General features: G+C 33.5%; 1 protein-coding gene across 1 annotated transcript; it reads left to right on the forward strand.

Moving 5' to 3' along the window:
* Window positions 1–11,035: 11,035 nt before the first annotated feature.
* LOC146914303 (uncharacterized) lies at window positions 11,036–12,388 on the forward strand. Its single transcript, XM_085721043.1, has one exon. The coding sequence runs from the start codon at window positions 11,036–11,038 to the stop codon at window positions 12,386–12,388; it is 1,353 nt and encodes a 450-aa protein (XP_085577169.1).
* The last annotated feature ends 263 nt before the right edge of the window (window positions 12,389–12,651 follow it).

Consider the following 12,651-nt stretch of genomic DNA (forward strand, 5'->3'; position numbering starts at 1 on the left):
TTTTTAGTGAGAGAAACTCCAAATTCTCTCTAAACTTTATTTCTCCTTCATTCATCGAGGATGGATGATTTTAGGTCATTTTTTGACCTAGAATCACCCATCTACATCTTTTTCCCCTCTTATTTCTATCTAAATAAGTGATTTTCACATATAAGTGTTTCCTTTTGCTCTTTTTGTGATTTCGCTGTCTAAGTGCGGTTGTGTTGTTCGTCGTCTTGTGCGGCGTTTGATTGCGCGTCTTATCGCGGTGTTCATTTAGTTCCTATTGAAAGATCGACATCAGTCAATTGCAAATTCAATCAATGATTTGGGCGTCAACGTTGCAGATCCGAAAGCATGAGTATTTTGGTGACTTAAATTTTATCATATTATTTGTAGGCATTTTGTCGTTGTTTGCTTTTAACTTTGGTGATGTGAGTTTGTTCGCAGTTTCACTATTTACGTTTTTAGCGATGTTTGTATCTTATGTACTTTATGAATTTGAATGAAAGAATATTGTTTTGTTTTTGTCAAAAAAAAAGACTAACAGTGTCAACCGGATGAGTAAATCTATCAATCAAGTGATAAAACTTCACTTTTCTTTTTCTATTAATTTTTGACAAATAAACTTCGTTTGGATAGTTTAAAATATTTCATTAGAACAAATTAAAAAATGTTAACTTATTTTAAAAATAATCGGAATAGTAAAAAAATGTTAACTTTGTTTGGTTTCTTAAAGGTTTATTTCATTTAAGATAATCCTATTCAAAATATTGTCGGATATTAAATATTGTCAACTATTTCCACCCTAATTCAAACCTTAATTCACCAAGCTAAGAGAGAAATGTATGTTGAGAAATGTTAACTTTGTTTTCCACTATATATCTCATTTATTTTTCTGGTGTACATGCATGTTGATTATGTCCACCTCAAAAAAAAAAAAAAATGTTGGTTATGTACTAATTGCTTTTTGGTATAATGAGATTGCTATGAATTGAATATATCCCTTACTTCATACACAAAATACGTATATGTACTCAACCACTGTTCCTTATCAGTTTTATTAAATTATTATATATTTCTGTAGTAAGCTGTCAATGCCGTTACATTATAGCATAGCATCCAAATTTTTTATTATATAGTATTCTGCTGCGGATCATGCATAACCCTAAGAATATCATATTATATAATGTATCACTTTTTTACAGGTTTAAAAATACAGTTCAATACAATACAATACAATACCTATCGTTATTAAAAAAAAAAAAATACCTATCGTGTAGAGAGAGAAAGGAGAAGCAAAAGATTTTTTTTAGGGTTTTGGACTTGTGGTATATACTTTGTAATCTTTTTTCTTTAGAAAATATATATCCGGTATATGTTAGGCTGTGAAATACCAAATATGATGGACATATACGTATTGAGTCAGTAATGCATCTTCTCTATAATTGATTTAAAAACTGATCTTTTGTCTACAATTTCAATATTTTTTTTACCTTATTCCATTTTTTAGTCATTTTTTTTTTGACAAAAACAAAAGGATATTCATTCATTTAAATCGATAGAGTACATCAGATACAAACATCGCTAAAAACGTAAAGGGTGAATCTACGAACAAACTCACAACACCCAAGTTAATAGCATATAACGGCAAAATGCCTACAAATAATATGATAAAACCTAATTCACCGAAATACCCATGCTTCCGGATCTGCAACGTTGACGCCCAAATCATTGGTTGAATTTGTAATTGACTGATGTAGATATAGGAACTAAACGAACACCGCGACAAGACGCGAAATCAAGCGCCGCACAAGACGACGAACAACACAACGCCGCACTTAGACGACGAAATCACAAAAAAACACAAAAGAAAAAACTTGATATATGTGAAAACCACTTATTTAGATTGAAAGAAAAGGGAAAAAAAGATGTAGATGGGTGATTCTAGGTCAAAAAATGACCTAAAACCACCCCTCCTCGATGAACGAAGGAGAAAGAAAGTTTAGAGAGAAGTTAGAGTTTCTCTCACTAGAAAACTAGGGCCGGCTTGTTGTCATTTCTATTGATGTGACATTTTTTTTATTGATGTTGTTGCAATAATCCACATCATTCAGGAATAAGCCACGTCAGCAAAAATCACCCCAAAGTAGGAATGTGGTGGAAAATTCAGAAAATCAAGTTTTTAAAATGAGGGCTTCAAAACATATTATTTTTTTAAATAAGGAGATCAAAATATATTTAAACCAATATTATTTTATGTATGTATTATAAGACAGAGTGTTTTTTTTTTTTGACATATAAGACAAGCAATGATGAGAAAAGAAAAAACTCAACATTTACACTTTGAAAATAGATATTTAAATATTTTTAATATGTAGATAAAGTGGCAAACCACCTGAAACTCACATTTTAAATATATTTTTTATCGTTAACAACCATAGTACCGCCCACTATGACCTTGTATTTTTATCGGTGTTGATCGGTGGTGTAATTTGTGTAAATGTTTCTCATAGAGCCTCTAAACACTTGGGACCTCACATATGTGTGAGAAGACGGAGTAGATTGGTCAAAGTCATGGTTATTGTTAGGTAACTCGTCATGGTTAGGCAACCGGGTAAGTGCTAGGATCATCATGATTGGATAACGATTAATTAGTAGAGTGATCACCATGGGTTATAGCTGGGTAAGTGATGGAAGTAATGGACTTAAAAAATATAATTGTTTCGTGAAATCTTTGTGTGGATACTCGGAGTCCTGTAATTGCGAGTTTCCAAAAATAATTTTTAAAACATGAAATCACAATTTAAACCCCCACTTTTCTTTTGCTTTCCACCATCATAAAGGTTCTTCAGTTGAAAAATATCTTTTAGTTGAAAACTTATTTTACCATGATTTTTTACACACAAGCATCACATATGAGAAAACCAAATTATGATGAATATATGGCATTGGCCGAGAATTGTAGTGGATTTTTTTTCAAAGGAAGCTCCCTTAGAAGATTAAAGATCCCGATAGTTTCACTATACCTTGTTATATCGGGAAACCATTGATCAGGAGTTTTATACTATCCCTTATGTGATATAAGAACATGCCTCAACCTCATCTCGTTGTCTATAATGTAGAAGATAGAAGGAGAAGAATTCTGCTCATCCCCCTGCACTTATCAACCGCACCCAACTGAAAATTCAATAAAGCCCCTGCGTTAGTTAAGTCACGCTGCGTGACTTAACTAACACACCTTATAATCTTTGCGTGAGTTAAGTCACACACCACTGGCATGTGCGCGAGTTAACTCACGCAAGTTGGCCGGTGGTTGGAGCTCAAGAACACACGTTTTTTTGACTTTGTTCAATGCATTTTAATTGGTTTTGCACGTTGTTGTTAAGTTTTCTCATGTTTTTTTTACCCTATTTATGGTAGATATAAATTCAAATAAAGTAAATAAATGAATTAGAATAAAAATTGTGTATTGAATAAATTCGAATAAAAGTTGCATTACATTACATAAACGACATGTATGTCAACTATATATGTTCATAAATATGTCCTATCATTACATTACATTACATTACATTCGGGAATGTTCATTCCAACTACAACAATTGTCTTACCTTTGAATGGGGTAAATTCAAACTTGCCAAACAGCAGGACTCCAACACTCGTCCGACATTTCTATTGTTCCATTCAAGAGATTAAATTCTTGTTATGTTTGGTTTAAATGACGGTATTCAAGTGTCAAAAGAATGAGGTCCATCCCTTGACACTTCAATACCTTCATCTAAACCAGCCTAACAAGAATTTAATCCTTTGAAAGGAACAATGGGAATGTCGGGCGAATGTTGGAGTCCCTCCGTTTGGCAAGTTTGAATTACCCCATTCAAAGGAAGACAATTGTTGTAGTTGAAAGGTGCATTCCCTACCTAATCACGATCTTCTGGCGGAATCAGACTCTTAATAATATCTTCTGTTGATCTCAGCAACGTTACCCGCATATCGATCCACTGGAACATGCTGTGCTCCCAAAACATGCTCGTCACGTTTTCGTCGTTCTTTAATTCCACCCAAGTGAATGATACTCTCCCCTCGTCGAGCGTTGGACGTTTATACCGAACGTATTCCACCCTCCTTGTGTCTCCGGGGTTGACTCCTTGGTTGAATTCATCCAGTTCATCCTTGAGACCTTTTAACGTTACACCAAGGCACTGAACCTTCAACCTATGAAGTTCTCCGCTGTTGAATTGGGCATGAACGTCGATCCACCCGACCATTTATTCAAATCTACACAATAAGAAATCAAAAATAATCAATGAAAAACTCATTCAAACATTTCATCAAACACTTGAAGTGCAAATTATACATAAACCCTAAAAATGATAACTACAACATTAACATGCAAACATCTAACCACAATTAAGCAACATAAGTCATTTACATGTAACATTGTATCATTTCTTGCAAGCAAAATCAAAATTTAAACAAACCCTAAATCTAAAAAAATTCTCTACAAGTCAAAACCTACAACATAAACATGCAAACATCTAAACATTTAAGCAACACAAGTCATTTTCATGTAAACATTGTATGATTTCTTGCCAAAAAAACCAAAATTTAAACAAACCCTAAATCTAAAAAAAATTAATTTAAGAAAAAAAATCTAACATATAAACATAAATGGTTAATGATGTTTGATTATGAAAACTTACTTGTTATTGGAGTGTTGTTTGATTTGAACTTGAAGGAATTTTGGTTTTGGGTGATTTGAGAGATATTTTTGAGATTTTTTTTGATTTTATATGAGAAATGAGGAAATGAGGTGTTCTGCCTTGTTTAAGACAGAACGTAGTGTGAGTTAACTAACGCTGCGCTAGTTAACTCACGGAACGTTAGTTAAGTAGCGCAAAGTTTAACACTTGCGTTAGTTAACTAACGCAAGGACATTTTTGGAATGGCTGCAGGGCACGAGCGAAAAGTGCAGGGGGAAGAGCAATGTGAGACTGACCAAGATGAGTCTTACAGTTGTAAATAAGTATAATAAGTATGATTAGACCATTTACAACGGGAGAAATTCTAATATGGTCACAGGACCAAAGAAATAGTGTTTGGTCACACACACGTAAAGAAATATTTTTTAATAATAAGGAGGAAATTGATAAAAAAAGATGATTGAATATTTTGAAGAAAATTTTTTTATGTGTGTCCAAACATTATTGATTTGGTCTTGTGACCATGGAAGAATACCTCTTACAATGGTTCACACTCTCAACACCCATTTTTTCTCTTCCCAACATTCCACATCATTTTCTCTCTCTTATTCAACACTCATTCAACTTTTACCATCTCCAATGGTTTTTTCATTCAATACTCTACCCCACCACTTTTTATTTCATATTCTTATTTAATTTTATATTTTTGTTTTTTTATTACATAAAATTACAATTATCGATTATAATTAAATTAGAATAATAAACACTTAACAATTTATTTTTTTAGTTTTTTTTGGAAAAACAAAATTTATTTTAATAATTTATTTCTATTTTCTTAACTTAAAATGCAATACAATAAACTAAGATTAAGATAGTGGAAAACTTCGTTTAAATGATTATTATTGGGTAATTAGAAGAATTCGGGGTGTTGAAATGATTATTATTGGGATCCATATCACTAAAAAGAAGTTTAAAACTTTTATAAAAAAAAAGTTAATAGAAAGATAATAATAAGATTAAAATAGTGAAAAACTTGGTTTTTTTTTGCTGTGTCCAAATCAAATGAATCAAGTCTCTATTTATAGACAAAAAAATCATGAATTTTGATAAAAAAAATTAATTTGCAATGAAATAATTGAGTTCAAATAATAAAGATGGGAAAAATCCAGACAGCCAATCAGAATCAGCCACGTGTCACCCACTTATCCACAAAGCATTTTCTCTCTCCGCGTCCTGCAGCATGACGCGCTCCTGTCGGCGCGGGTGCCACACGCGCCAGTTTTGGCCAACAATAGCTAGCGCGCCACGTGTCCCTCGGCACAGGCTTCAACTAGTGTTGAACTCATTCAACTCCTCTTTCCTCGACATCATTTTCCCCAACTTCAACACTCCATTGCATCTTGACCAAGTGTTGAATCATGCTTTCAACACCATCATTCATCATCATTGCACTTGGTCTTAAAAAGTGATCAAACATGTATTGGTTCAGGTGGGCAAATTAATGTTCACAGTGAATTTTGTGATATTGTATATGGAAGAGGATTATGATTGTCCACTTCTTCTTAGCAACTTCAAGAGCCATGATTGAAATGGAGTTGGATGAGCTTAGGTTAAGGTCTTAGAATGAGCATAGTTTCTACAAGTATTTGAGTCTATGAAGCACGAACACTTCTCAGATTAGGTGTGTTCTGGTGTCGGACACGTATCGTGTCCAACATTGACATGATACCGACACATAATTACACTGAATTATGTAATTTTCTTAAATTATTAGCGGTGTCGACGTGTGAGTGTCTGTGTCGTATCTGGTGTCCGTGTCCGTGCTTCATAGGTTTGAGTATATGAATATCAACAGGAAAAGGCTCACTGTTACTAAATAGTTGTGTTCGAAGACTTAGAGTAGGATCTTGCTCAAAGAGAGTCACCTGACAAGCATTGGAAGAAGGATGCAGTGAATTCTATTGTTCTTGGAAACTAATGTATAAAGATGAAGAATGTGTGCTTAAGTTCACACTCATGCATTGATGTTATTTTTTTATACTTGCATTGCTTCTCTATGGTATATTGTAAAGGTGAGAGAAACACAAGAAGGAGTGGTTGAATATTGTGTTGGCTTTTTCTGATTTTCTTTTTCCGAGTGTTTTGAGCTTATCAGAATCTGATGAGTACAAATTCTGAGTACAGCGGAATACAGAAGACAAAGATGTGAGAGAGAGAGAGAGAGAGAGAGAGAGAGAGAGAGAGAGAGAGAGAGAGTAGTTCCTCTCATAACACAAGAGTAGTCCAGTCCCCTTGCACTTCCAAAGGTTTTTATTATAATCGCACTAGATTACAATTAATCAAGGACTTTTCTAAGATACTTCCCAATGCTCAAGAACCCTTGCAAGAGACTTCTTTGCTCAAGGTCCACTACTAAGAGACTTCCACTGCTTAAGGACAACTCCAAGAGACTTATATTGCTCAAGCACGCATTGTTCACTTTATTTTATTTTCTTTGCAATCAACAACTCTTATGCAAACAACTCTTATCGCTTTCACCTTTATAAATTGAATTATGGAAGTAATTACATCAGTATTTACAAATTTTTACCATTTAAATGTTAATTCTCCATTGAAGAGTAAATTGTGTCACATCAAGCAACTCTTGCAAAAGTTAACTTTTAGCCTAGCAACTAACTCAATTCACTACAAAATTAACTACATGATATATGCATTATTTGATCATATGAAGCTATTTTAATTAGCCTAGCAACTTATAGGGTGTCATCTGCAAGCTAAAGATAAGTAAAATAAAGCAACAACAAAAAATCATAGAATTGATCTTTAATTAAATGAAGCTATTTTCAGGATAAAATAGCTTCTTTATTTAAGACGACAGGATAAAATACCTCGAACTCCAACCAGCATTATGTCTAGAATCCTTTAAATAAAATGGACTTTGTCAAGAAACAATTTAGAGCCGATTTAATATATAATTTTCAATCTTTGTTTTGTAAATTTTATCAACAAAAGAAAAATTGTATTAATTATGGTTTTGGCAACAAAAGATATTGTATCATGTTACTAAGTTATTGGACTCAAATAATTAACAAAATCCTAACGGTTAAAATAAAAAATTGTTGTGTCATCTTGCCTTCTAATATAACTTCCATCGAAATTTTGATGCCATTTATAACGGTGGGTCAGAATTCCAACAGAATTGGCCACCATTAACTTCTGTTCATAAATGGCTTGGCCTAATAACATGACCTGCACTGCATCAAACTAGTTTTATTTAACGATCTTTCTTTTTCAGCATAGGATATATTTAATATTATGTAAAGAATCCTTATTTATTAATTTTGTTAGGTCTGCAATAATTTAACCTAATATTTTTCCGCTCATTTACTGTATTAGATTCAGTAATTTAACCTAACAAATTCCATCTAAAAAAATGCATCGCACCAATTTCATTCCTATCCTCTTGCCTTTTTTTTTTGACAATATTTTGTACACTTATTTAATACTAAAAAAATGCATCGCACCAATTTCATGCTTTTTTTTTTGACAATATTTTGCACACTTTTTTTTGAAAGAAATATTTTGTACACTTATTTAATACTTATAAAAAAAATGCATCGCACCAATTTCATTCCTATTCTGTTGCCTTTTTTTGACAATATTTTATACACTTATTTAATACGTTTACAAACAGAATACCCTAATTTCCATGCAAACTCGGCTACCCTAATTTTTGCAGCACCTAAACCTAGAAAATTCCCTCCAAATGATTCACATTAATTGCTAAGTGCTAACCCTAATTATGTAATACCCTAATTTTCATGCATACTCGACTACCTTAATTTTTGCAGCAACTAAACCTAGAAAATTCCCTCCAAATGATTCACATTAATTGCTAAGTGCTAACCCTAATTATGTACTATTTCCTTCCAACACTTATTCAATTTGAAATTCAAAACTTTTTGATAGGAACAATGAATTGCATTAAATTACATCTATTGCTATACCCCTTGGAAAATACATAGTCCTTCAACCAAGCACACATCTTCAAAATAATTAATCCATTGTATAAGATCTCTTTTATTTGGTTGGATATGATATGTATTTGGTTGGAAAAATATATTATTACTTTTAGTAAATATCAAAGTGTAATTATTCTTTTTAGAGTTGTACGTGTGATTTAGAAATTCTATTAATTGAAGTGACTTTGTTTTTCATGTTAGTAGAAATTTAAAACAATTATTACAAGTTAATTTTTGATGTTTAACTATAAAAGTAATAAATAAAATTGACCTGTGCAATAATATAATATTGTATTCTTTTTATCTTTTTCTTTATAATTTTAAAAAAATGAGAAGATAATGCCTCAATATTATATTGTGATAAAATAAAATAACATTCTTTAATTGATTAGTTTTTCAAAACTAAAATGTAAAATTTGATAAGATTCAAGTGTCATTGAAGGACATAGTAAGACAAATTTGATCGTAATATTGTATCTCTAATATTCTAATTTACGTTTATTGATCGATCCATCATCTTATGGGATAAAGATTATTCATTAGTCTCTATTATAGTCGACAAGACCCGTGCGTCGCACGGGTCAACACTCTAGTTCATAAATAAGTGGCATAACTATGTAAAAACCTATAATTTGGAAGAAAAAATACTCCAAAATTCAAGAAATACTCAAATATTAGGTCATATATTTGGTGATTTCAAATTGAATTTAGATTACCACTTGAACTTTTGTCTAACTAAAATAATCTAGAGTTAATTGTTGAAATTGATCATGTAATATACACGAAATATGAAATATAACTTTGTAAAAACAACACAGATTCTACCCATGTAATTTAAGTTTTATCCTATTTTTTCTCTCATATTTTCTGTTATAGACATAAAACCCAAAAAAGTGACATAAATTTTCAATTTTTTCATAATTTTATGCATGCATGTATAGGACGTTAAAATATAGTTTTTCACATAAAATTAGAATTTTCGGAGAAAAGACAAAATAATTATGAATTTTGAACCGCCAGAAACTATAAAAATAAAAAAAACAACGGAAACATCTTCCTAGAAATCGTATTTTGAGCTGATTTTCTATAGAAACGTTTATAAAAATACATAGAAGGTAAGATAAAGATTCCGAGCATTCCTAAGAAGCCTTGATTTATTTTTATTTTTCGACCTAAACGTGTAAAATAGTAATTTTGTTCAGAGTAAGCACGTACTCACAGTCACAGATCAAATTTCGCTCTCCAACTTTGTAGTTTTTGTAGGCGTGTTTAGAATATCATAAGTACATTCATCATGAAAATTTTAAATATTTTAAATGAGAGACGAATTAATTTTGAATTGTTTAAAATTCATATTTATGGGGAACATCAATTCACAATTAATCCATCCTCTTTTGAAAACTCGTGGATGTTCTTATGATATTATAAACATAATAGAAAATTAGAGAGCATAATTTGACCAGTGAGAATATGCTTATTCGGAACAAAATTGCAATTTTGTAAGCTTAGGTCGAAAAATTAAAATAAGGAAGGACTTCTTTAGATTGCTCAGAAACTTGCAAATACCTCCTATGTATTCTTATAGATTTCCCTGCAAAAAAAATCAACTCAAAATTTGATTTCTAGATCAAGGTTTCATTTGTTTTGTTTTTTTAATTTTTTGTGCTTTAAAAGTTCATATTTAAAAAAAAAGCTCTGCTAGGGTTTGCCTAGCATGAGCGCCACCCCTCCATTGTTCACCGTTACAGCTTCCCTAATTCAATTATCCAATTGCTTGTCTACTAATTGTGCTTGTTGTTGATTGCTCCAAAGAAATCATTTCAATTTTTTACAACAATTCAACACCAATCCAATTGGCTTACGTAAGTTAGCAACAACACCAATCCTCCACTCTTTGTTACGTGAAAGCTTTCCTCCACCGTCAATTCAATTAGCTTTTTTTTTGGATCAGCTTTCAACTTCTACCATTTTTTTTTCACGATCTCAGCTGCCATGTTTGACTGGCAGGCTGAGTTGTCGTGTCCAGCACCCCTGCCCACAGCTGCGAGGGCTGCAGTACCTCCTGTAGCTGCTGCACCGCCGGTCTCTTTTGCACAGGCTCTGACCGGCTACAACACAACGACATCCAATGAAAATCTGCCTCCGCCTTTAATTAGAGGGGAACAAGTTAGCATCAAAATCACGCAAGAAGTTTACTAGAAAGGAACGGCAGTATGCAAGCATAACTTGCGGGGACAATTGCTTTTGAACAAAGGCGATAAATCGTATACAAAAAAGGACATTCAAACAAAACTACAGAAAGTCTGGAAAACGACAGCCAACTGGAGCATGACGTCGTTAGGCCGGGGCTATTATGAATTTTTCTTTGCAACTGAGAACGACAAGAGAAATGTCTGGGCTGCGGGCACCGTAAATTTGAAAACTGGTGTCCTATGGCTTTTCGAATGGGCTAAGGATTTTAACATGCACAATCAACGCAATTCCCATGCTCAGGTTTGGATTCGACTCATGGAGCTTCCTCAGGAGTATTGGATGGAGAGAACCCTCCGTGAGATTGCAAATGCGGTTGCCACCCCGCTGCTAATAGACAATGTGACTACCAATCGGTTGTTTGGTCATTATGCTAGAATTCTTGTAGATATGGATTTTACTCGCAAGATCTTTTATGAAATTATTGTTGAAAGAGAAGGCTTTACGTTTCCTGTTGAGGTTGTTTACGAGCGTATGCCGGATTTTTGCACACATTGTCAAAACATAGGCCATGTCGTTACTGCTTGTCGGTGGCTCTACCCTCGGAAAGAAAAGGATAGTAATACAGACAAGGAAAAGGTAGTACAAGGGAAAAAACAGGTTCCAACAAAAAGAATTGAATGGGTTCCTTTAAAGGATAACCCTTCCAGAATAGGTTCATCTGCAGCGTTTCAACTACCAACTCCGCAGCCAGATCCTTCAGTAAATGTGGAAACCCCCCCACAACAAATTCAGCAACCACATGATGTATCAAGTGATGTCGCACAACTGCATCAACACTCACGTGATGTTCAGCAACCAACTGATGTTTCACAACAACATCAACAGTCACTTACTAAGACAGTACCAGCGCGTGATATCAACTCTACTGAAGCATTTTTACAATTGGAGGCCAACTTGTGTGCTGATGAGGCCGAAGCTCAGGTTATGACTTTCACCTACGAAGGAAATGTTGACACAGAAATTCATCAAGAAAGGCTGCCCAACACATCCGTTCATGTACTTGAGGAAATCATTGAATCACAAGATGATACACAACAGGGTTCTGCAGATGGTGCCACTGTCGCAACACATCAGTCATCATTTATGGATGTTATGGCGTTGGAACATTCCGCAAACATGCAAACAAAGCCAACTGATACAGAAGCTAATTTATGTGTTGAAACACATGATGTTAATAATATTCCTGTGGGTCCTGCTCCATTAGAAAGACAAGAGGTACATCCTAGCAAGAACATCCAGCATGGTTTAGATTTGTGGGAAAGAGTCCGAGAGTATGATGCTCGATCAGCAGCTGAAGCTGCAGCTAACGCATCTGCAGGCTTTATGCCGGTTCTTACAAGAAATCAGAAGCAGAAACTGAAGGTCCAACATGTTCTTTCAAAGAAGACTTCTAAATCCAGTGCACGGGGTGACACTAAATTTAAATAAGGTTGGCTTCTATGGGTCACTCCAGTGTTGGTGTAGTCTGGCTAGACACTCTTCCTTTTGATTTAAGGCTTGATTTCTATAGGGATAGATGTGGACTTCCAAATTACAGATTACCTTGATCTGTTTTTTGGTTGCTTTTTATTGTTTCTTCTGTTTATTTTCTGTTTCATTTCTTTTTTTTGTTTTTTGAGGGTTTTGGTCTAGTCCCCCCCTCCTTTTGTAATTATTTTTCCCCCTTTTTTAATAAATTTTTTAGAGCGTGG

Source organism: Medicago sativa, chromosome 6 (assembly GCF_051527215.1).
Source record: "Medicago sativa cultivar Bolivia chromosome 6, Bolivia_mono, whole genome shotgun sequence".
Taxonomy (NCBI): Eukaryota; Viridiplantae; Streptophyta; class Magnoliopsida; order Fabales; family Fabaceae; genus Medicago; species Medicago sativa.